This window comes from Glandiceps talaboti, chromosome 8 (genome assembly GCF_964340395.1).
Source record: "Glandiceps talaboti chromosome 8, keGlaTala1.1, whole genome shotgun sequence".
In the NCBI taxonomy this organism is placed as follows: Eukaryota; Metazoa; Hemichordata; class Enteropneusta; family Spengelidae; genus Glandiceps; species Glandiceps talaboti.
This window is the reverse complement of record NC_135556.1, coordinates 1,888,342-1,913,488: the sequence shown is the minus strand read 5'-3', so window position 1 is coordinate 1,913,488 and position 25,147 is coordinate 1,888,342. Positions and strand designations below refer to the sequence as shown.

The 25,147-nt window shown below is 35.1% G+C and overlaps 1 protein-coding gene across 15 annotated transcripts in view; it reads right to left on the bottom strand.

The window, feature by feature from the left end:
• LOC144438647 (pericentriolar material 1 protein-like) overlaps positions 1-25,147 on the bottom strand; it is a 109,324-nt gene that overhangs the window by 5,390 nt on the left and 78,787 nt on the right. For 10 of the 15 annotated variants that reach the window (XM_078127771.1, XM_078127781.1, XM_078127783.1 and 7 more), the window contains 7 exons: positions 23,542-23,625; positions 22,978-23,166; positions 17,247-17,417; positions 16,101-16,339; positions 13,848-14,077; positions 9,886-10,088; positions 4,011-4,060 (listed from right to left, as the gene is read on the bottom strand). In XM_078127771.1, the coding sequence (XP_077983897.1) occupies positions 4,011-4,060; positions 9,886-10,088; positions 13,848-14,077; positions 16,101-16,339; positions 17,247-17,417; positions 22,978-23,166; positions 23,542-23,625 (1,166 nt within the window). The remainder of the gene's footprint in view (positions 1-4,010; positions 4,061-9,885; positions 10,089-13,847; positions 14,078-16,100; positions 16,340-17,246; positions 17,418-22,977; positions 23,167-23,541; positions 23,626-25,147) is intronic. The other 5 variants (XM_078127778.1, XM_078127780.1, XM_078127782.1 and 2 more) reach the window with 5 other exon arrangements.

The following is a 25,147-nucleotide window of genomic DNA, read 5'->3' as shown; positions in this document are numbered from 1 at the left end:
TGTGGTACATGTATTAAATGTAGTCTATAACAATCAATGTGTGGTACATGTATTAAATGTAGTCTATAACAATCAATGTGTGGTACATGTATTAAATGTAGTCTATAACAATCAATGTGTGGTACATGTATTAAATGTAGTCTATAACAATCAATGTGTGGTACATGTATTAAATGTAGTCTATAACAATCAATGTGTGGTACATGTATTGAATGTAGTCTATAACAATCAATGTGTGGTACATGTATTAAATGTAGTCTATAACAATCAATGTGTGGTACATGTATTAAATGTAGTCTATGGCAATCAATGTGTGGTACATGTATTAAATGTAGTCTATAACAATCAATGTGTGGTACATGTATTAAATGTAGTCTATAACAATCAATGTGTGGTACATGTATTAAATGTAGTCTATAACAATCAATGTGTGGTACATGTATTGAATGTAGTCTATAACAATCAATGTGTGGTACATGTATTGAATGTAGTCTATAACAATCAATGTGTGGTACATGTATTGAATGTAGTCTATAACAATCAATGTGTGGTACATGTATTGAATGTAGTCTATAACAATCAATGTGTGGTACATGTATTAAATGTAGTCTATAACAATCAATGTGTGGTACATGTATTAAATGTAGTCTATAACAATCAATGTGTGGTACATGTATTCAATGTAGTCTATAACAATCAATGTGTGGTACATGTATTAAATGTAGTCTATAACAATCAATGTGTGGTACATGTATTAAATGTAGTCTATAACAATCAATGCGTGGTACATGTATTAAATGTAGTCTATAACAATCAATGTGTGGTACATGTATTAAATGTAGTCTATAACAATCAATGTGTGGTACATGTATTAAATGTAGTCTATAACAATCAATGTGTGGTACATGTATTAAATGTAGTCTATAACAATCAATGTGTGGTACATGTATTAAATGTAGTCTATAACAATCAATGTGTGGTACATGTATTAAATGTAGTCTATAACAATCAATGTGTGGTACATGTATTCATTGTAGTCTATAGCAATCAATGTGTGGTACATGTATTAAATGTAGTCTATAGCAATCAATGTGTGGTACATGTATTCAATGTAGTCTATAACAATCAATGTGTGGTACATGTATTAAATGTAGTCTATAACAATCAATGTGTGGTACATGTATTAAATGTAGTCTATAACAATCAATGTGTGGTACATGTATTGAATGTAGTCTATAACAATCAATGTGTGGTACATGTATTAAATGTAGTCTATAACAATCAATGTGTGGTACATGTATTGAATGTAGTCTATAACAATCAATGTGTGGTACATGTATTAAATGTAGTCTATAACAATCAATGTGTGGTACATGTATTGAATGTAGTCTATAACAATCAATGTGTGGTACATGTATTAAATGTAGTCTATAACAATCAATGTGTGGTACATGTATTAAATGTAGTCTATAACAATCAATGTGTGGTACATGTATTAAATGTAGTCTATAACAATCAATGTGTGGTACATGTATTAAATGTAGTCTATAACAATCAATGTGTGGTACATGTATTAAATGTAGTCTATAACAATCAATGTGTGGTACATGTATTGAATGTAGTCTATAACAATCAATGTGTGGTACATGTATTGAATGTAGTCTATAACAATCAATGTGTGGTACATGTATTAAATGTAGTCTATAACAATCAATGTGTGGTACATGTATTAAATGTAGTCTATAACAATCAATGTGTGGTACATGTATTGAATGTAGTCTATAACAATCAATGTGTGGTACATGTATTGAATGTAGTCTATAACAATCAATGTGTGGTACATGTATTAAATGTAGTCTATAACAATCAATGTGTGGTACATGTATTAAATGTAGTCTATAACAATCAATGTGTGGTACATGTATTGAATGTAGTCTATAACAATCAATGTGTGGTACATGTATTGAATGTAGTCTATAACAATCAATGTGTGGTACATGTATTGAATGTAGTCTATAACAATCAATGTGTGGTACATGTATTCAATGTAGTCTATAACAATCAATGTGTGGTACATGTATTCAATGTAGTCTATAACAATCAATGTGTGGTACATGTATTCAATGTAGTCTATAACAATCAATGTGTGGTACATGTATTGAATGTAGTCTATAACAATCAATGTGTGGTACATGTATTCAATGTAGTCTATAACAATCAATGTGTGGTACATGTATTGAATGTAGTCTATAACAATCAATGTGTGGTACATGTATTAAATGTAGTCTATAACAATCAATGTGTGGTACATGTATTAAATGTAGTCTATAACAATCAATGTGTGGTACATGTATTAAATGTAGTCTATAACAATCAATGTGTGGTACATGTATTAAATGTAGTCTATAACAATCAATGTGTGGTACATGTATTAAATGTAGTCTATAACAATCAATGTGTGGTACATGTATTAAATGTAGTCTATAACAATCAATGTGTGGTACATGTATTAAATGTAGTCTATAACAATCAATGTGTGGTACATGTATTAAATGTAGTCTATAACAATCAATGTGTGGTACATGTATTAAATGTAGTCTATAACAATCAATGTGTGGTACATGTATTAAATGTAGTCTATAACAATCAATGTGTGGTACATGTATTAAATGTAGTCTATAACAATCAATGTGTGGTACATGTATTAAATGTAGTCTATAACAATCAATGTGTGGTACATGTATTGAATGTAGTCTATAACAATCAATGTGTGGTACATGTATTGAATGTAGTCTATAACAATCAATGTGTGGTACATGTATTAAATGTAGTCTATAACAATCAATGTGTGGTACATGTATTAAATGTAGTCTATAACAATCAATGTGTGGTACATGTATTGAATGTAGTCTATAACAATCAATGTGTGGTACATGTATTGAATGTAGTCTATAACAATCAATGTGTGGTACATGTATTAAATGTAGTCTATAACAATCAATGTGTGGTACATGTATTAAATGTAGTCTATAACAATCAATGTGTGGTACATGTATTGAATGTAGTCTATAACAATCAATGTGTGGTACATGTATTGAATGTAGTCTATAACAATCAATGTGTGGTACATGTATTGAATGTAGTCTATAACAATCAATGTGTGGTACATGTATTCAATGTAGTCTATAACAATCAATGTGTGGTACATGTATTCAATGTAGTCTATAACAATCAATGTGTGGTACATGTATTCAATGTAGTCTATAACAATCAATGTGTGGTACATGTATTGAATGTAGTCTATAACAATCAATGTGTGGTACATGTATTCAATGTAGTCTATAACAATCAATGTGTGGTACATGTATTGAATGTAGTCTATAACAATCAATGTGTGGTACATGTATTAAATGTAGTCTATAACAATCAATGTGTGGTACATGTATTAAATGTAGTCTATAACAATCAATGTGTGGTACATGTATTAAATGTAGTCTATAACAATCAATGTGTGGTACATGTATTAAATGTAGTCTATAACAATCAATGTGTGGTACATGTATTAAATGTAGTCTATAACAATCAATGTGTGGTACATGTATTAAATGTAGTCTATAACAATCAATGTGTGGTACATGTATTAAATGTAGTCTATAACAATCAATGTGTGGTACATGTATTAAATGTAGTCTATAACAATCAATGTGTGGTACATGTATTAAATGTAGTCTATAACAATCAATGTGTGGTACATGTATTAAATGTAGTCTATAACAATCAATGTGTGGTACATGTATTAAATGTAGTCTATAACAATCAATGTGTGGTACATGTATTAAATGTAGTCTATAACAATCAATTTGTGGTACATGTATTAAATGTAGTCTATAACAATCAATGTGTGGTACATGTATTAAATGTAGTCTATAACAATCAATGTGTGGTACATGTATTCAATATTATGATTTGTGTTTACTATGAATTCTTGAATATTTCACTGTTACACTTACTCATCTTTCTCTGTGACTTCACAGTTGGCTGCCAATGCATCATCACGGGCCTGCAATCCAGAAAACAAGTATGTTAGGGAAACTAAATCATTCTTAGCATTTAGCATACCAACTAACGCACTAACTCACTAATAACAGATTGACTAACTAATTACCTACCTACCCACCTATCTATCTACCCACCCACCCACCCATCTACCTGACAGTCTTTGAAGTCTACTAAATCTAATTTAGTATTATTAACCATAAAACATGCATTACTTTGGTGATAGTGCTAACCTTTGGCAATAATTGATAGATGATATATGAAATAGACAATCATGGATGAAATAGACTAAATGATAGATGAAAGACTGAATGATAGATGGTAGATGAACAAGTCTTCATAGAACACAAAGTCCCCCTAAAATAGACACTATAATATAGTCTCTATGTATTAACGTTTTTGAGTGAATGGTAAATCATGATTGTTCACTACAAATATGGCTGCCAATGAGTAAAACTTGACATGATCACCAAAAATGTAATGCATGTGTATGTTTATCTAGTTCTACATTTTCTATAGACATGATCTAAAAGACATTAGCCAAACTTAATTGTTATACAAGTGTCTGCAATATGTAAGTGATACTGATAGCTTAATTTTGATGGTTTATGAATATAATCGATGACTGAAGTTGTTTAGTTGTGCAGTATTAAATACTGATTGTTTACTACAAATATGGCTACGATTCAGTAAGAATAGGACCAATGGCATTGTAGCACAACTGTACAGTTTTTAAAAATGTTTACCCACATGCTGATCCATGCTAGATATAAGTGTTCATTTGCTGAATGACTTTTGAGTTACCTATCCAACCCTGTTATCTTTGCAATATACAGGATCACTTGGCTGTTGCTATGGGCGTGGTCTTGTTGCTAAACACATTTACATACATTTATTGAATGTTTATTCTTTTGTCAATTAACAGGGTTCGTACACTTAAAGCAAAACAAAATTCCAGGACTTTCCAGGGGTTTTTCATCAGTTTTCCAGGGGTATTCATATTGATTTTGGCCATTTTCCAGGGGTGTTGACACTAAAGTATATTTTTTGAATGACATCTAATTGTCTGATGTGGACGAGAAAAAAATTAACAACAGCTCCCATAATATGTCACAAAACATTCTAAAGACAATCGACACTATGCAAGATGTTGGTTTCAAAACCCACGTTTGCACGTTAAGACTAACGGAGAAACCTCTGTCCTACCCCCTAGCAGTTTTGTCAAGCTGGTGCATTGATCGTGTAAGATTGAGTCGCAGCATTTGTCAGTCTAATTCAGACATATCCAGAAAAATAAATTAAAAACTAAAGTTTGTCCTCGTTATTGTATGGTTTGATGCAATCTGATTAAAATCCGATGTAGATGTCAGCTAATCGTGCATTGCTATCTTACCATCGTTATTTAGCTTGAATTGACCTTCGTAGTAGATGTTTACGTTTTTAGCCTGATCGCCTCCTCTACAGGCTAAAAACGTAAACATCTACTACGAAGGTCAATTCAAGCTAAATAACGATGGTAAGATAGCAATGCACGATTAGCCAACATCTACATCGGATTTTAATCAGATTGGGTTTGATGTTACTAGATATATAAGTCACCTAAAATAATTTTTTTCTTCAAAATTTAGAATAAAAACGTCATTTACGTAACAACATTTCGAGCTATGAATAACTGAATACATTCATCGCTTGGGTCTCGATGTTTATGTACGGATGCCACGAGTTGCAGAACATCGCAATTTCTCAACTCAACTTGATCATGGACGAATGTTACTGTACCGACAACATAAAACAGTAGTTTATTCTTTTAGAACATGTAATACAAATACCCATTTATCGACAACATAAAAGTCACAACCGTACTTCCACAACCCGGAAATTCAACTGCACTTCCCTAGGCCCTAGCCCGGGCCCTAGTATTGCCATGCCTGAGCTTGTAGTATGTCGACTCGTGCGCCGAACAAGTAACAATTTCTAATCATGGTTGATCTATCTATCTATCTATCTATCTAATAGATTTATATAGCGCCAAATATCCAAAGAAAACAATGTTCAGTGGCGCTTACAGTTAGAAAGGAGGTGAAAAAGCTCTCTGAAATATGTGAGTTTTTAAGCGTCTTTTGAAAATGTCTACATTGGGAGAGGTTTTAATGTCCAGGGGTAGAGAGTTCCAAAGTTCAGGAGCTGCTGAAGAGAAGGAGCGGCGACCATAGGAAACCAGATTCCATTTGGGTGTATGCAGAGGGCATTTATCCGATGAACGAAGAGTGCGTAATGAAGAACGAGGTGTAATTAAGTTCTTGAGATATTGTGGAGAGAATCCAGTTAGGGTTTTATAAGTGATGAGCAGAAGTTTGAAAACAATACGATGAGATACTGGAAGCCAATGAAGTTGTTTTAGAATAGGGGTTGTGTGTTCGAATTTCCTGGTGCGCGATATGATGCTTTAATACTCGCTACAATGTTACGATAATCTTGTTAACAGGCCTACTGTTACCCCCGGCCGGGACTGTTACAATATCATGTCCCTGACGACTGGGAGATAGAGTAGCAATATACGCAAGATTGAAAGAAACACTGCGGCGCACATTCAACTACGCATAGGCACAGTCAGTGGGGCAAAGTGTCTCGTGGAACGATCGTTTAACTGTCTGGGTTTAATCGGTGTGAATTTTGATTCACAACCGCCGTAAAGAAAGACTTAGAAACTATTTTCGCCATTTCACATTTACGAGATTCAGAATCATATGAATGGATGGCTCGAGCACAGGCATGACGATCGTCAATATTAATTGATCGATTGACATCATCATTTTCCAGGGTTTTCCAGGGGTAGGGCGCATTTTCCCAGGGTTTTCCAGGGAGGGTTTGAAATTCTAGGGTTTTCCAGGACCGTGCGAACCCTGATTAATCTGTTATTTTTGTAAAATACATCACTCTGGCTGTTGCTATAGGCGTGGTCATGGCTGCTAGGGGTATTTGCATACATTTTTTGAATGTTTACTCACTTGCCTACCAGAAGTTGTTATTTGAAGAAAATATACTGCCATTTGGTTATTGCTAAGGGCGTGGTCATGGTTGCTAGGGCCAACTGTGTCAAAATATTTTGAAGAAAATCTGTAGAATAACACTTCTAGAATTATCTCACCAAGTTTCAGTCTCATTGACCAAATACTTTTTGAGATATGTTTTTGACCAAAATTGCATATTACTGATAAGATCATTATACGCTTAATATTTCTTCATCTACAACGGAAATCATAAACCCTGAAACAAAACATTGTCTGGCTCAACAAAAATCTCATTAACAAAGCTAATTCTATTGGCTGGCTAGACAAAAATCTTACCAACAGCGTTTCGTCAATTGTCTGGCATGACAAACATCTTTACCGATATTGTTATACTTTCTTTGTGTGAGCTACCATTATCTTAGGAGATCAACACCAAATTCATATGTCCCTGTCTGATAAACCAAAGGTCTGGCGTGTTTTTTGATATTTTTGAGACAGTCAATTGACTAAAATGCATCAATTGTAGTTCAGTTCTTGTTGTGCCAGACGATAACGTGTGAAAATATTAATTAGATTTTTGTTGAGCCAGATGAGAACATTTACAACATCAAAGAGATATTTTGTCTCGCCAGACAAAAACTGTGGCAATGTTAGTGAGATTTTTGTCGAACCAGGCGACGTTTTGTTTCAGGGTTTGTGATTTCCCCTGTATATACCCCCAGATGCATCCCCATTAAATTTCAGCCCAATCTGCTAAGTAGTTTTGGAATTAAAGATTTTTGACCAAAAAGACACATTTTCAGCCCTAATTTTTTTTATCACTGATGGGATCATCATGTTGTGAACAATTCTTAGGGAAGGCATCGAAATCAAGTGCACCGTAATTACGTGTCGTCACGAGTAGCTCCGATGTACTACGTGAAACAGGAGATAATGATGTGCTTAAGTTCATGAATAACTGACAATAGATAATCAGTTCACCTTTCTTTGTGTCCCTTAACGATGTCGTCTTTGAGCGTAGATACGCGTAGTTGTGGTCGCCAACACACAATAGATAGCGATTCTCACCTTCCGTGTTTCCAATGATGACATCATTCTGTATCGTAGTTGGTCGTAGTTTTCAATCGTCACCAAAAACCACGCAATCCAGCCAGTAATGTGCTGATGAAACTAGTTCTGTACTTTTCTTATGAGTACAAGTGTTCACATGTTCATGGTAGATATTCACCAAACACATTTCAATACGCAAGAAATCCAAGTTTCAACACTAAATAAATCTTTTACAAGCGTACTGGTAGAAATGTCGATTCAAAGTTTGTGATTGATGCATATCATGGACGTAATATTGTAAGATTATCGGAACATTGTAGCGAGCATCACCAAACATGATTTTTACAACTCGACAAAAGAGAATCAAATACGCATTTGTTAACATTCATATCTGATATGAAATACAAAGGGGTGGTACAAATTAAAGACCACGGCAATGCATTTCCCATACGTGTGGATAGGTATGATACGAAAGGTGAAAATAAAACTATGCCATCACAAAGTTAGTTTGCCGCGAACTTGAAGCAGGCTCTGATCAATGGATTATTTACAAGTATTAAAACACACACCGTTTCGCTTCGTTCACGGACACTATTGTATCACTTTAAATTACGTCATGATAAAACCAGTACGACGAGATGTCACTACAATGAACAAATGGTTAATTTCCGACTAATGAATTCTATTCGAAATGAAAATAACCAAAAATGTTCGTACCCATCGAACTTCGATTGATCGGGTGATAAAGGGCTTGCGCGTTCTCTCCATATGTGGGCGAGTCCGCTGTTCAGGATGGGTCCGTGACAAAATCTCAAACGTCGAGCGCTCCATCTTTAAATGCAAATACGTGAATTTACAAGCATGGATGGCATGATCTGATACTGCAAAGTTTTACACAACGGAACTTACAAGTTTGTTGGATGGGATGTTTATTTGCATTGCTGATGTAACAATTTTATGATTTTGTTTAACTTTTGAGGAACGCACAATGTGTACACTTCCTTCTAAATGTAATACAATGTAGTTTAAATTACGGATATTCCACGTTGCGACAAAGAAACCACAAGCATTACGCATAGATTTTCTGGTGCCCTATTCTAAACTGGCTTCGCAAGTTTGGCTAATTGTATCAAAAATATTCTTGCCAAATCCAGATTTTATCTGCATTTTGTAATTTGGCGAGTGGGCAGCGGAAACACTGTAACAGTTATCCTACCTTGCCAAGCAGTCATATAATAACAATAACCTAACAGTTATCCTACCTTGCCAAGCAGTCATATAATAACAATAACCTAACAGTTATCCTACCTTGCCAAGCAGTCATATAATAACAATAACCTAACAGTTATCCTACCTTGCCAAGCAGTCATATAATAACAATAACCTAACAGTTATCCTACCTTGCCAAGCAGTCATATAATAACAATAACCTAACAGTTATCCTACCTTGCCAAGCAGTCATATAATAACAATAACCTAACAGTTATCCTACCTTGCCAAGCAGTCATATAATAACAATAACCTAACAGTTATCCTACTTTGCCAAGCAGTCATATAATAACAATAACCTAACAGTTATCCTACCTTGCCAAGCAGTCATATAATAACAATAACCTAACAGTTATCCTACCTTGTCAAGCAGTCATATAATAACAATAACCTAACAGTTATCCTACCTTGTCAAGCAGTCATATAATAACAATAACCTAACAGTTATCCTACCTTGCCAAGCAGTCATATAATAACAATAACCTAACAGTTATCCTACCTTGCCAAGGTCCTCCTCCTCAGCAGGTGTTATAGCCATAGCAGTTTCTACATCTTGTAGGTGCTTCTCTTCTTCTTCACTAGATTCTGTATCAGTTTCCTCATCATCGCTGTCTTCACCATCATCATCATCATCATCATCACCATCATCATCATCATCATCATCATCACCATCACTTTCTTCTTCTGATGAGGTTCCTTCACCTGAATTCAACAGGATATTAATATTATCGATAGCATACATTAATCCAATGCATTCACGTTTATACACAAGAAAACTGCTCATGTTTTTGCTACATGCAACTGCCGACATCAAAGTATTGACGAATGGAATGTTACAGGGAGAGGAAACAATTGAATTGGATTAAAAACATTTAGCACAGCAGAAACTTGTATTACATATCATGGTTGATAAGAACAGTTTTATGGCCCCAGAAGCTGAAGTTGAAGATTTTAGAATTGAAATGGCTGCATTTGGTGGCCCCTTTAGATCATCATTATGCTAAAATCATGAAATATTTGAGTTGATGTGTGGACTTTCTGTTAGCAAAGGTACAATATCGTTCATTGCCTTTACTTGTATAACTAGACATTAGAATGAGACTGTTGTTCACAGTTCTATATTCTAACCCTTGTCTAAATCTCTTAATCTTTCTAAACTCAATCTTGCCGGCGCAGATCTTTTTTCAGTTGCAGATTTTGATTAGTTTTCTCAGTAAAGCTAAAATTGTTTCGAACTAAATATCCAAAGATGAGTACAGTTTCAAAACTCAACAAGCGACCTATCGGTCAGAATAGCTCCGCTGTTCTTTTTTAATTTTATTTTTTATTTTGGTGACATGTAGAAGTGGTTCAGTTCTTCAGCTCTTCACTATGCAGTTTTGTTTTAGCGATGCAATAAAGTGGTTAGTGGTTTCATATGATGTCTCACTATAAACACATTTTACACAGAAGTTGGTAATGTATTGTACTTTTATACCATAGTCACCATTTTATAACAAAAATCTACTGTTATGAAAAATTGCACAAAATCTCTGAAAAAAATGACTGGGAAATGCACACAAGAAAAAGAAAAAAAAAGAGGATTTTGAGGTTGGCTATAAATATTAATTAATTCCAGTGTCTTACAGCTTTAACCCTGGAAAATTTTAATGATGAATGAAATAAACTAGGGATCTAAAATAATGTTGAGGCAATTTCAATTTCAATTTTCTAACAAATTTACCAAGTCAACAACATTCAACTTGTACTAGTTGTAGTAGATATATATAGGGAAGAAATGTATTAATCGCCATCTTAGTTTCCGTACGGCGACAATCCCAAGTACCCGAAAGAGAGTCATTCTCAGCCAATTCAGGGTTCGACACTAGAGTAAAAAAGTCACTATCCCACAGTACTAGTAAAATTGATAACGTAGTAGTCCTGCAAAAAATTTGGTGGTCCTATCTTTAAGTGCTTTCGCTTGTTCACTTAGGCTCTTCATCTCTCTTAGTATTTGCTCTACTTCTAATTCACTTTTCCAAACCCCATATTTATTTCAAACCCTGTGTTGTAATTGAACTGTCTATTTCTTTGTGCATCATCAACTCCTTACTGTAATTTTATTCTCTTTTTTATGTTTTGGAGCTTCTTCTCTTTTTTTGTTGCTTTCTGTGAGTAGTTTGTCTTAATTGGGGGGGGGGGGGGGGGGAGTAATAAGACATTATGTGGTCTTATTTCTAGCTTAAATACTACATAACATTTCTGGTACACATTGATCTAACTATTGCATTTTTAAAAGACAAAAAATTACCTTATATAGAGCAAGTCTTTATAGTGTTGTCCTTAGTGCATATTTGACATAAACGTTACAGTCGGCCCTATAATTACTAAGAAATGACAAAACCGTTTGCAAAATAAAGTTCAGGATTTTAATTTTTCAAACTGAATATCAATATCCACTACACATTCAATAACTGGTTTCGTGTATTTATAAATGTGCACACGGAACACGGAATCGTGTCAGTGTTACTAGCCAAGTTAGCAGTTTCATTGTAGGCTGTAAGTTGTACCGGTAAAAAAATGATCATCACATCATGTAGAAAGTACAAAAACATAGAACACGTTGTTTTCTTGCTGAATAAACTCACTGAAATAACAATACGGTCAAATTGCGTCTTCGATTTTGACAGCCACCATTATGATTGAGCTTCACTTAGTTCCGCTGAACGTGGCCGGGCCCGCGAGAACGCTGATATCCAATTTGTACAGCGTGTTTACAAAGGGAGCTCGTCAATAACCTACCGAATAATTAACTCAGAAACGTAGTTTAAATACTAACTGATCTAAAAATTACTGTTTAGAAAGACTACGCATCCGTACATAAATACGAAACCGTGCGACAAAGATTTCAACTTTACTAATTTACTAGTTACAGTGTCGAGGCCAGCCTTACCCTTATTATACACATATCATCGTACAACTAATTTTATTGGCTATAATATTAGCTACATTTGAAAGGTCTCACTTGATTGGCTCACCCTTCGCTATTCCCGTTTTCAAGAGACACCCCGCCAGAATAAAGTGCACGTAGTACAGCAATGGCACGAGATCGCCTGTTGGGCGACTTTCCCACCGGGTGTGCTTTTCGAAAACTACACAACACATGATAAGCTTTTATGACAGGGAATCATAGAAAATCTACCCCGTTTCCAAACTAATCGTAATTTCATCGCGAATAGACAACCGGAGTTGGTCAAAATAGCAAATTAAAAATCAAATGAATTTTACTATGACCGTGAATTCATATAACCGGTGGTTTGAATTCTGAGCTCCCTAATATACCTATCGAAAAGACAAAGTGGCACTTTTTGCCAACATGCTGTACCCACAAAACAAAATATGCAGTCGGGATTTTGAAGTTACGTTGCGATAATCTGATCCTTCCATTTCCTGCATTGAGTTCACTCAGTCATCTCCTTGTATAAAACATCGTTTTCATAGTCAAAATTGAGTGGAAATTTCTACGAACAGCACCGTTATTTACATTGTAAGTTACGTTAGGGGAGACAGATTTTGCTTCGGCGATGTTGAAATTTGAATTTTACATTGAAAAACGCACATAAAAAATCCAATTCGTAAAAATCGCCCGTATCGTGCATAAATTTCCCTCCACGACCTTCACACGCTGAGCTAGTACAAGTTCAAGTCATTACTGAGTTGTAACAAAAGAAATAAAACCGAAATAATCCATTTTATAGCCAAAAATTACAACCAAGACGTTAGTATGGGAGTCGGTATCTGTCACAAGATCACGTAAATTTGCCGACATTCAAAAATTCAACTGTAAACTGCCGCTGGCAGCTCATACGGACTTAGCGGGAATTTGATGCTTACATACAAGTACAATGTGTTTCAACAGCTAAATACTTGTATTCAATGATGTATTTCGAGTCAAATTCAGTCGAAATATTCAAAGACAGTGACATAATTTATATCGTAGACCATGTTATGAGAGCCATTAATTATATCCGCCATGTTTAAATTCGATCTTGTGGGCGAAAAACGCACGTGAAATTACGATCGCTCGTCATTTGGATCGTAGCTCTCGATACCGTTCACAATCATACATTCAAAATGGCAGGCAATATAAACAAGGCTAATACGCATGTGTGGAACTAGTTATGGCAGCAAATTTTGCAGCAATTGCTGCCTTTGAACGGTTTTACGGCAAGATAGGTGAATGAACTTTGGCGTCCCGTTATACCGGGTACTGGTGGGCGCCCTAGCGCGTCCCGGTATACCGGGTACTGGTGGTGAAAGGGTTAAGGAATTGAAGATTCTTAACGGTCATCTGAGCAGTTACTTGGTTATCAGAGACAAATCGAAGTTACAACTCATCAAACAAAGAAGAGAGGAAACAAGTGTCAAGTTAAGATAAGACATACACAACACATAATAACAGTCAAGACAATGTACACATGCCTGATGGAGAAGTCAGAGCCATGCTGAGAAGAGTAAACAAATCACCTTGGCCAATACCTCCCATACCATCACCAGTTTCATTACCCGTCGACTCACTTGCTTCATCATGCCGCCGTGCTATACTGCTGGCGCCAACACTTTCAATGTCTTGCATCAATCGGAAGAAAGCAAGTTCATTGAATAATATCTCCGAGATATCCACTAGAAGATCTTCACCACATTCCCTTAACCTGTCAGGTTTGAAACATTATAATTACAACCAATATTACTGTGGGTTTCTTTTATAGAAGGTATGTGTTAATGTCAATGTTACTGTGGGTTTCTTTAGAAGGTATGTGTTAGTAAATTAAAAAAATAGCGCAAATATTGCGTTGTCGCACAACTTCATGTTCAGGGCAATGATAGATATATAATTTTTCGAAGATTTAAAGTTGTAACCAAAATAAAATTTTCATACCTAATTTCCATCATCATAATCCAGCCATCCTATGTTGGAAGTGTACAAGACAAGTATAGCAACATCCTAATCAGACTTTAAAGGGATGTGTCTACAAGGTTTTGTACTTCTTTATTTTTTTAAATCAATTTGGAACCAAGTCATACCAATGTAACATGTTTAACTTTCTTGGTTGTCTTATTGTAATATTGTAAAAGCCAGCTACATTCAGTTTATATGGGTAGGTGATGAAACAGCTGTCTTACAATATATTACATAATCCAGTCATAAATCAAACTGGCCATGCTACAGGCTTTACCTGGGGGACTTTGTCCTTAGTTAGTTAGTTTAGTTGTAGTCGTAGTTTCTGTAGTTTCTAGTGTTTTCCCCATAAGCTAACAGTGTAGCCATTTGCTTTTCAATGGGGAGAACACTGGACTTACAGTTTCTTAGTAATAAACTACCCCCTACTGTTCCAAGACACTTGTGAGTGAGTATGGTTTCTTGTGTGTAAGTGAGATCTCCCCCTGTCTGCCGCCCTCTATAGACGTACCCACGATTTGAATGGGTAGGTGATGAAACAGCTGTCTTACAATATATTACATAATCCAGTCATAAACCAAACTGGCCATGCTACAGGCTTTACCACCAGAGGAAACAGTAAAGTAAACATTATAGTTAATTAACAATGTACTGTTCTCACTGTGTCAGCTATTAATGAGGACAAATCTACACATTCTCAACAAAGTTAAGCTCAATCTACTGGGTAATTTCAGAGTTGAAGATTTTTGAGGAAAAGCAATGACAAAGAATAACACTTCTAGAAACATCTCACCAAGTTTCAAACTCATTCACTTAGTATTTTTTGAGATATAAGTTTTTGACCAAAATTCACATTTTTACACCTTAATTCCATATCACTCATGGAATCATGGTATGCTTAACATATCTTCGTCCATACATCCCTAAATGCATTTCCATTAAATTTCAGCCCAATCTGCTCAGTGGTTTTGGAATTATAGATTTTTAACCAAAAAGACACATTTTCAGCCCTAATTTGCATATCACTGATGGAATCATCATGTCATGAACAAATCTTACTTTACACCCCCTAAAGAACGTTCCCACCAAATTTCGCACCAATCTGCCCAGTAGTTTCTGAGTTTAAGTTTTTTGACCAAAAATCACATTTTTTGACCCAAATCACACACCTGTGATGCGATCATTTTGATTTGAACAATTTCCCAACTAGACACCCAAGGTAATGGCCGCACCAAATATCATGGCAATCGGTTCAGCAGTTTTTGACTTTAAGTTGTTTACACACATACACACACACACACAGACAGACAGACACCGGGCGATGCCTATAGCACTACTGAACCTCAGTTCAGTTGTGCTAATTACAATGTCCAACTTGAGACATTTGTTTAAAATTAGATATAAATATTTCCATATAATTCATCTATTGTATTGCATTGTTATTGATTTGTTTGTTGACATCAATGACAAATTTTATAATGATCCCAATAATTCACTGTAAAATGCAATGATACTTTATTATTGAAAGTGTATATTAGTAATTCTTACTTTGAAACTAGGATAACACAAAAAATTCAGACCTGTCCTTTTCACAGAGAAATTAAATAACTAACAACTTACATTTACATTGTCTATGTACTTTCTACAGATTATACATGCTTTTCTTCAGACATAATGTACATGTATTTCTTCTCTTGTAAATATTTTAATGAAACACTTTTACATCTCAAAATAATCCTGTTTTCCTAAATCATTTTGTCTTAGTGTGTACTTACTTTCTTCCAGCAAACTTAGCCAGTGAATCTTGAAGAATAGATCCTAGCTGTTTATTGAAGAATCTGACAAACTCCTGACTGTCTCCTCTTTGTCTTGTAAGTGTCAACACAAGTCTTCTGATGTAGGCTAACAATTGTGGTGAGCACACATCATCCATGTGTTCTTTCAGATATGGAATCACTTCCTGCATGATACTTTTAATCTGTCTGTCTAATTGACCAGTGTCTATCCTGGGATACTGAAATATCAATACTTATTTAGATCAAATTGATGTGATATGAATAATGAAGTATAGTGATGCAAAAACATTTGTTATTATAGCTTAGCAGTGTTTTTATTTTACTTTGGAAACTCTGGTAACACAAGAAGTGTAAATCTGGTAATCCTTGCCTTGACTTCCATATATTGTACAATAAGTTAGTTTATTTACACTACGGGGTAAAATTGCAATATGTTTGTCAGGAACTACACTCGTAATGTATGAAGATAACGTAGTGTAAAATCGGAATATGGTCATCAGGAACAAGACTATGATTTCCCGACCTGTCTTGATAATTTAGAACTGTTCAATTCTGAACTCTAGGACCAAAATGGGGCATTTATTCTCTAAAAATGTGTAAGACTTTTAGCTTTCATCCATATTTGTCACCAGTACCTAAAGGCTTACAGTGTTTGTGTAGTAAGTAAGCTTGCATGTAGCGTGTACACGACGCATTACATGCATAGCGAACTGCTGAACTTGGTGACAGAAAATGCTTCCACCACGTACATGTATACTAATAACCAAAACTACTCGATTTTGCATTAATTACCATTTCTCTAGATTGAAATATTATAGCCATCTAGTATGCTGCATAAGTTTGGCACTGACAACGTATTCCCAGAAATGATGGTGGGACAATGTGACATATTTTTCTTATAACTTTAACTTGTTGTTGACATGTCAAACTTTCGTAACATGCTCTTTAGTTTAGGTACTTCCAATTTTTTCAATGTTTTCCATGACTTACGGTTGTAGATGGTCACAAAAGGCAGTATTTTTTTCTGACAAATGTGCTGACTTTCATTTAAACAACATGGCCAGACCGAAAGCTTGAACTCCCAATAATTGTGTAATCTAAAATGTACAAATCATAATTACTTACAGGTACATCAGATATTGAACTTTCACTGCCGACATCTTGGGCTGAACTATTGCTAGTTATATCAGATGTAGTTCTGTCTTTCTTGGCTGGAGTACTGGCTGCACTGGAGGCTCCAGTCATCTTTCCTTCTGCTTCTATTTCAGCTTTCATTCTTTCATACTCTCTCATCCGCTACAGATCAAAATATGGCAGCATTCTTAGATTGTTACATAAGATTCTCTACATCAATTATATTTAAACTTATTATTGTTAAGACTTAAAAGACATATTTAGTGTAAATCAATTGAAACTACTGAAAGAAGCAATATTGTAATTTTTGGCAATAACACACAATTACTGTTTGGTCAGCTTTGTGACACACACACACATATACACGCCAGCTATGACCAAGCAAAACACAGATAGCCAGTCTACTTATCATAATTTGACAAGGAAAGATGGTCCTAGTACATGCTATGACATTGGCATATTAGTGGCTATGTCTGGGTTACAAGTTTATTTGAATGGAATATTTCAAACAGTGAACTGAGCATGTACAAGTAAGTTTTGGGTGTTCAAAGCAACCAGCAAAAGATATCAGCCGTAAAATTTCATCATAGCTCAGTTTCAGCCTTGGTGCAATCTAAAGCTGATTTGGCATGAAATGTCACAGAAATATGAAAATAATAACAAAGAGTAAAGTCAACAGGCAAAGAAAACCACATGACAACTGAATTAGGAAATGTGCAAAACAAGCAAGATACATAGATTGCAAATAGAACAAAAAGAAGTCATGTGAAAGTGCACAGTGCATATATACATACAAAGGTACCAGTGACAGAGGGAGTGTCCCTAGGCAGTTAGTAATGTCAACTAGCAGTACAAGCTATTTTTCCCCAAATTCTTTTTAAAATAAATTTATGGCTCTCGTTATTGTATGATTTGATCTGACTAGATTTAGAAGTCACCTAAAACAATTTTTTTCTTCAAAAATTTGAAGAAATTACATTCATCCCTTGCATCTCAATGTTTATGTACGAACGCCATGTGTTGCTGAACATCAGTATTTCTCAACTCAACTTGACCATTTAGGAATGTTACTATACTGATAAACATAAGAGAGTAGTTCAGAACAAATAAACAAATACCATTTATCAATGACATAAAAGTCAAAAACTGTACTTCCACAATCTGGAAATTGAAATGCACTTCCCTAGGCCCTAGTATTGCCATGGGTGAGCTTGTAGTATGTCGACCTGTGTACCAAACTTGTAACAATTTCTAATTGTGGTTGGTGACGCTTTGATACTCACTAAAACATTACAATAATCTTGCTATCAGACCTACTGTTACCTCGGGACTGTTACAATATTACGTCACTGAAATGACAACTGGAGTAGCAATACACAAGATCAAAACAAACACCGTCAAACTTGCATTCAAACATTCCAATGCTGAAACTATTTAAATGATCAGCTATCACTGCTTTTTTTAAAGTCATTTTGTACAATTTTTGTAACATCCATGCCTAAAACCTGTGTTTATGACACAATTGAAGCTTGTAAGTTGTAACAAACATCGTGAGCCTATGCTACGTGAATCTGTGATAATTTCATTTATTGCACACGCGCAATGAACAAAGAACGTCTTCCAAGGTCATGCATGTCATGGGTCATGAAACGCATTACCATTACCATTACGGAGTCGGTCATTTCCCCTGAAGATACAACAGATTTAAAGCTAAAAACTGGTCAAAAAATTGTTTTTTTGAGGAATGCAATATGCCATTTACCAATTTTAAGCATAATTTTGAAAATGATAGAAATATTCTGAGCTATTACATTCCAGCAAAATGTACCGGTTCAATTCGGTGCCAAAATCTTCCGGTCCAGCCTGAAGATTTGGCAGCCCCAGGCCACTGGGACATTAATTTCGAGCCCTGTCCCTCCAACCTCAAAACTTCTGCCATGAAAGACACATGCTGCTCTGATGTAACAAAGGGGGTGGAGGTGGGGGTAGAGCCATGCGGAACGTTTGATGTTCGTTCGAACCCTACAATCTTGCTGTGTTGCTAAGGTGAACTCAGGGGTCGGTCGGAAATAAATAAAAGTTTTTTTTTTCTGATGTAGGAGCTGCAAATTAGGGTTGGTCGGGAGATGAGAAATAGAAAAATAAATAGGGCCGCCCTAAACAGAGATGTCAAAACTGTGGTATCGTAGCCAATTTTTAAAAAATGTTTTGTGGAAGACGATTTCCCTGTGTCACAACAGTTTATAAATAGTTACATTTTAGAGTAAATTGTTGGGGTCAATGCATGGTACTTTTCAGGCTCAGAACATTCTCTCGCCTTCATGAGATAATGCTGTAATATACCTTCCATGTGTCAATCACGCACTCCAATTCCAAGTAATTTCTAGAAGTTTGTAAAAGATTTATTGAATAGTGTCCGGATTTGTGCTCACGTCTTGCGCTCATGTGTAGCATTCTATAGCATACTACATTGCTTGTTGTCTGCACTTAATTAATGGTGTCTTTTGAAAAGTGGTTGCTTACTTCAGCCTAGTGTGCTGAAATCCAATATGGTGTCGTCACAATGAGTATGCGTCTTTGAATTCACTTGTTCAAAAAATACAAAAAAAATCACCAAAATACAAAAGAACATGTATTGACTTGAAATTAACAAATCTGAGTATACCCTCTGGGTACCCACATGCCAGATATCAAAGCAATCTGACGAGTAGTATTTGAGAAGAAATTGAAAATATCATTTTTGACAAAATTGCAGAAAAAACATGAAAATGGCACAGATTAACTTAGCATGAACAAATCTGAATTGCCTCCCAATCATAATGCATCACCCATTTAGTAAGAGTGAGAATGTAAAGTCATGCATGAAGGCGCTTTCAGAATTAGCACCTATGAAGAGACAGAAGTGATTGGTCGATTGCACACAACACTCACATAGCAAGTACGATCTGAGGACGTTACAACTACTTATTGAGAGGGAGAATTAAGATTAGTATGGTTATATATTTATCTATCATATTTTTATTGAGAGGGAGAATTAAGATTAGTATGGTTATATATTTATCTATCATATTTTTATTGAGAGGGAGAATTAAGATTAGTATGGTTATATATTTATCTATCATATTTTTATTGAGAGGGAGAATTAAGATTAGTATGGTTATATATTTATCTATCATATTTTTATTGAGAGGGGGAATTAAGATTAGTATGGTTATATATTTATCTATCATATTTTTATTGAGAGGGAGAATTAAGATTAGTATGGTTATATATTTATCTATCATATTTTCATTGAGAGGGAGAATTAAGATTAGTATGGTTATATATTTATCTATCATATTTTCATTGAGAGGGAGAATTAAGATTAGTATGGTTATATATTTATCTATCATATTTTTATTGAGAGGGGGAATTAAGATTAGTATGGTTATATATTTATCTATCATATTTTTATTGAGAGGGAGAATTAAGATTAGTATGGTTATATATTTATCTATCATATTTTTATTGAGAGGGAGAATTAAGATTAGTATGGTTATATATTTATCTATCATATTTTTATTGAGAGGGGGAATTAAGATTAGTATGGTTATATATTTATCTATCATATTTTTATTGAGAGGGGGAATTAAGATTAGTATGGTTATATATTTATCTATCATATTTTTATTGAGAGGGGGAATTAAGATTAGTATGGTTATATATTTATCTATCATATTTTTATTGAGAGGGAGAATTAAGATTAGTATGGTTATATATTTATCTATCATATTTTTATTGAGAGGGAGAATTAAGATTAGTATGGTTATATATTTATCTATCATATTTTTATTGAGAGGGGGAATTAAGATTAGTATGGTTATATATTTATCTATCATATTTTTATTGAGAGGGAGAATTAAGATTAGTATGGTTATATATTTATCTATCATATTTTTATTGAGAGGGGGAATTAAGATTAGTATGGTTATATATTTATCTATCATATTTTTATTGAGAGGGAGAATTAAGATTAGTTTGGTTGCAGTGTTCTCCCCAGGATTTTGTCACAAGAGGGGGGAATTCTTGGTGAGTGAAGCACTGCGTGCGCGTAGTGCATGCTGGGGGTGGTCAGGAGGGTGGTGTCCCCCCCCCCTCCTGCCTAGGAGCTTTTGAAATTTGCATCTTGGTGGCTTTTGGTGGCACTTTTTTTAGCCTTTTTAACCCATTTTAATCATGTGAATTTCAACACAACTGAAGTGTCAAAGTGAGTTTTGATATCTTAATGTTTAAATAGTGACAGAATTAAGCCAAATTTACCTGTGTCAAAAAATTAGTTTTTTAATAGTTTGTCCTAAATAGTTACTCAAATAGCTCTTTTCAACACAAATGCTGAAAGAGTGTAACAAAACAAAATCTTCAACTTTCTGTAAAAAATTGCAGCAAATTTCAAGATGTTTCAAGACAGTTGTAGTGTTTACTACAAAATGAAATCCATTTTCAAAAGCTTCATTGCATCATCACCATACCACTACCAAAACAAACAAAAGTCAAACACATAAGGGTGAAGATAACTTTGCCTTTATGCATAACAGCTGAGTAACCTGTCTCACTTCTGTTCTCCTCAGAGGAGAATTCTCCTGTCTTTGTAATTTCCCCATTTGGTGACTGCTTGTTCGAAGTCAAAAGTGTCACATTTGGTCCATCTATTGATATTCGCATACAGTGATTCAATGTACTGTTTTCTAGTTGACTTCTCGTTAAATTTATCATTTAATTCTCGGATTAGAGAACTGCTCAGAATGATGGACCCAGTATTCGTGGTGACGCAAAATCATGCATATTATACGCAATGGAAATTAATTTCATGCATATTTGATTGAACGATCTGTATCCTGTACGCAATGAATTTTTTTACCACTACCGAACTAGTACCCTGGTCCTGTTACAATCAATGTAAAAAAGACGCAACACTAATGTTGCAATTTTTGTTGCCACTGTTGTGTCTAACTGGAAAATTACTAGTACATACAAACACAGCTGCACAGGTTCAAATGGACACTCAACACGTCACGCTCCCACGTCAAAAAACTCACACTGTAAGACATGCCTAGTTATATAGTTCTCTTCATCATGTTCAGGTGTTTTTTTACAAAAACAAAAATAGTCGGAGACGATACGGCATGACACCTTCAAATCTTTTTTGAAAGAAGACGAAACCGCTTCGTGTCACTGTGTGGGTGGTAATGATATTTGACTTTCCAAAATGGTGACCATGAGATTGTAGCAAAACCGCGAGAGAAGTAAATTGTTTTGCCCCGTTTGTTGAAAAAATATTCAATTCATTTTTTTGGGGGGTCAAAACTTGCAAGGGGGCGCCAAGAATTTACAAGAGGGTGCTGCGCCCCTGTTCAGGGAGAACACTGGGTTATATTTCACTTTCTATCATATTTTTATTGAGAGGAGGAATTGAGATTAGTATGGTTATATTTATCTATCATATTTTATAATTTATTTTAACTATTCAGTTAGCCATACTATTCTGCTACCTTAAATGCTGGTTTTATCAAATGATAACACATATTAGTAAACAATTCAACAAGATAATAACTACACAGACCTACTATTTTTAAACATGACATGACATTTAAAACGACAAGTTTTGGAACAGAATACTTGGACTCTCAATGGAACAGAATACTCAGACTCTCAATGGACAATTGAACTGCTGGAGGAAACGTACCTGCATAGCTTTATCAAGGTGAATTACAGTATTTCCCAAATCATCATTAGCAAAACCAAAACTGTCAACATGCCCGTCAGTTGGTGTGGACATTGAACTAGCTGAGCTTACATTTTCTGCATAGTCATAAGACCCAACTGCCATCTCACAAGCACCCAGTAAATTAGGGTTCTGAGCATAGAGACGAGCCTGTTGGCAAAGATATGCATAATTAAATGATGATGGAAATGTTGCTTATAGCACTTTTGATTTGACATGCTTGACAAAACAGCGTAGCTGCTTTTACTCAACATCTACGACTCTGTGGAGGATACTAAAAAGTATGAACTATGTAGATCTATTCTAATCAGCTAAGATTTTAGTAGCTAGGTGGAAATGTTATCAAGAGCTTTACAAAGTCTTGTTATTAGTGTTGGTGATGATAAATGCCACTATTGAGGTGAAATTGCTTTACCAGCCCATGCATACACCACCATCAAAACAGGGAAAGCCCCATCACCATAAACACCAAAATGTGAGAATACCTGATTCAGTGAATTAGCACATACACTTCATTTCACCTACCCTAACTTCTTCATCATCAGATGTGACAATACTTTCACTTGGTGTTTGTTCTGAATTTGTTGAAGCTTGCCAGGCTGGACGGGGCTGTAATATCATCAAGCAATGCAATGAATACAATGATGATGATGATGATGATGATGATGATGATGATGATGATGATGATGATGATGATGATGATGGTTACACTGGGGGAAGCAGTGTGCATCTTGCTTTATAACATTTAAAATGTGGGTAATACTTAGCAGTCAAATATGTTTTTAAATAAAACTATGGTACATATATATGTCAAAAGTATTCTGATAAATTTTTGAATATTTGGGATTTTTTGACATAATTAATATAGTACGAAATGATAACACACCAAATGAAATGATGGGGCACACTGCTAAAGGGTTATAGGTAACTTGGGCATGCAAAGAAATTTGCTATAGGCAAGTATGCATTCATGGGTTCTACACAAGATTGTATAGAGTGTAAGTTAAAACATGGAAGAATGAAATTATGAGCTGAAGTAGGTGAATATGAATATGATCATAATGATTTCAGTCTTCATAAGACAATGCAGTATCAGCCAATGTACAGATACAAGCATTTCAGTATTCATAACACAATGCAGTATCAGCCAATGTACATATGCAAGCATGCTGACATAATAAATATTATTACAAATACTTAACAAGTGCCTTTGCCAAATCAAAAGCATACTTTGAGAATTGATTCATTTGTTTAGTGAATGACATATGTTATGCTGTATTTGTATCTTGTACATACCAGTAGGGGAAAGGTAAATAGTACTTAGCATTTATGTACCCAGTAGGGGATAGGTAAATAGTACTTAGCATTTATGTACCCAGTAGGGGATAGGTAAATAGTACTTAGCATTTATGTACCCAGTAGGGGATAGGTAAATAGTACTTAGCATTTATGTACCCAGTAGGGGATAGGTAAATAGTACTTAGCATTTATGTACCCAGTAGGAGATAGGTAAATAGTACTTAGCATTTATGTACCCAGTAGGGGATAGGTAAATAGTACTTAGCATTTATGTACCCAGTAGGGGATAGGTAAATAGTACTTAGCATAGGTAGTCAGGATGGGTTTCCCTCCCTCCTTCATATCTAGATAGTCAGGATGGGTTTCCCTCCCTGCAACCTATCTAGGTAGTCAGGATGGGTTTCCCTCCCTCCAACCTATCTAGATAGTCAGGATGGGTTTCCCTCCCTCCTTCATATCTAGGTAGTCAGGATGGGTTTCCCTCCCTCCTTCATATCTAGATAGTCAGGATGGGTTTCCCTCCCTCCTTCATATCTAGATAGTCAGGATGAGTTTCCCTCCCTGCAACCTATCTAGGTAGTCAGGATGGGTTTCCCTCCCTCCAACCTATCTAGATAGTCAGGATGGGTTTCCCTCCCTCCTTCATATCTAGGTAGTCAGGATGGGTTTCCCTCCCTCCTTCATATCTAGATAGTCAGGATGGGTTTCCCTCCCTCCAACCTATCTAGGTAGTCAGGATGGATTTCCCTCCCTCCTTCATATCTAGATAGTCAGGATGGGTTTCCCTCCCTCCAACCTATCTAGGTAGTCAGGATGGGTTTCCCTCCCTCCT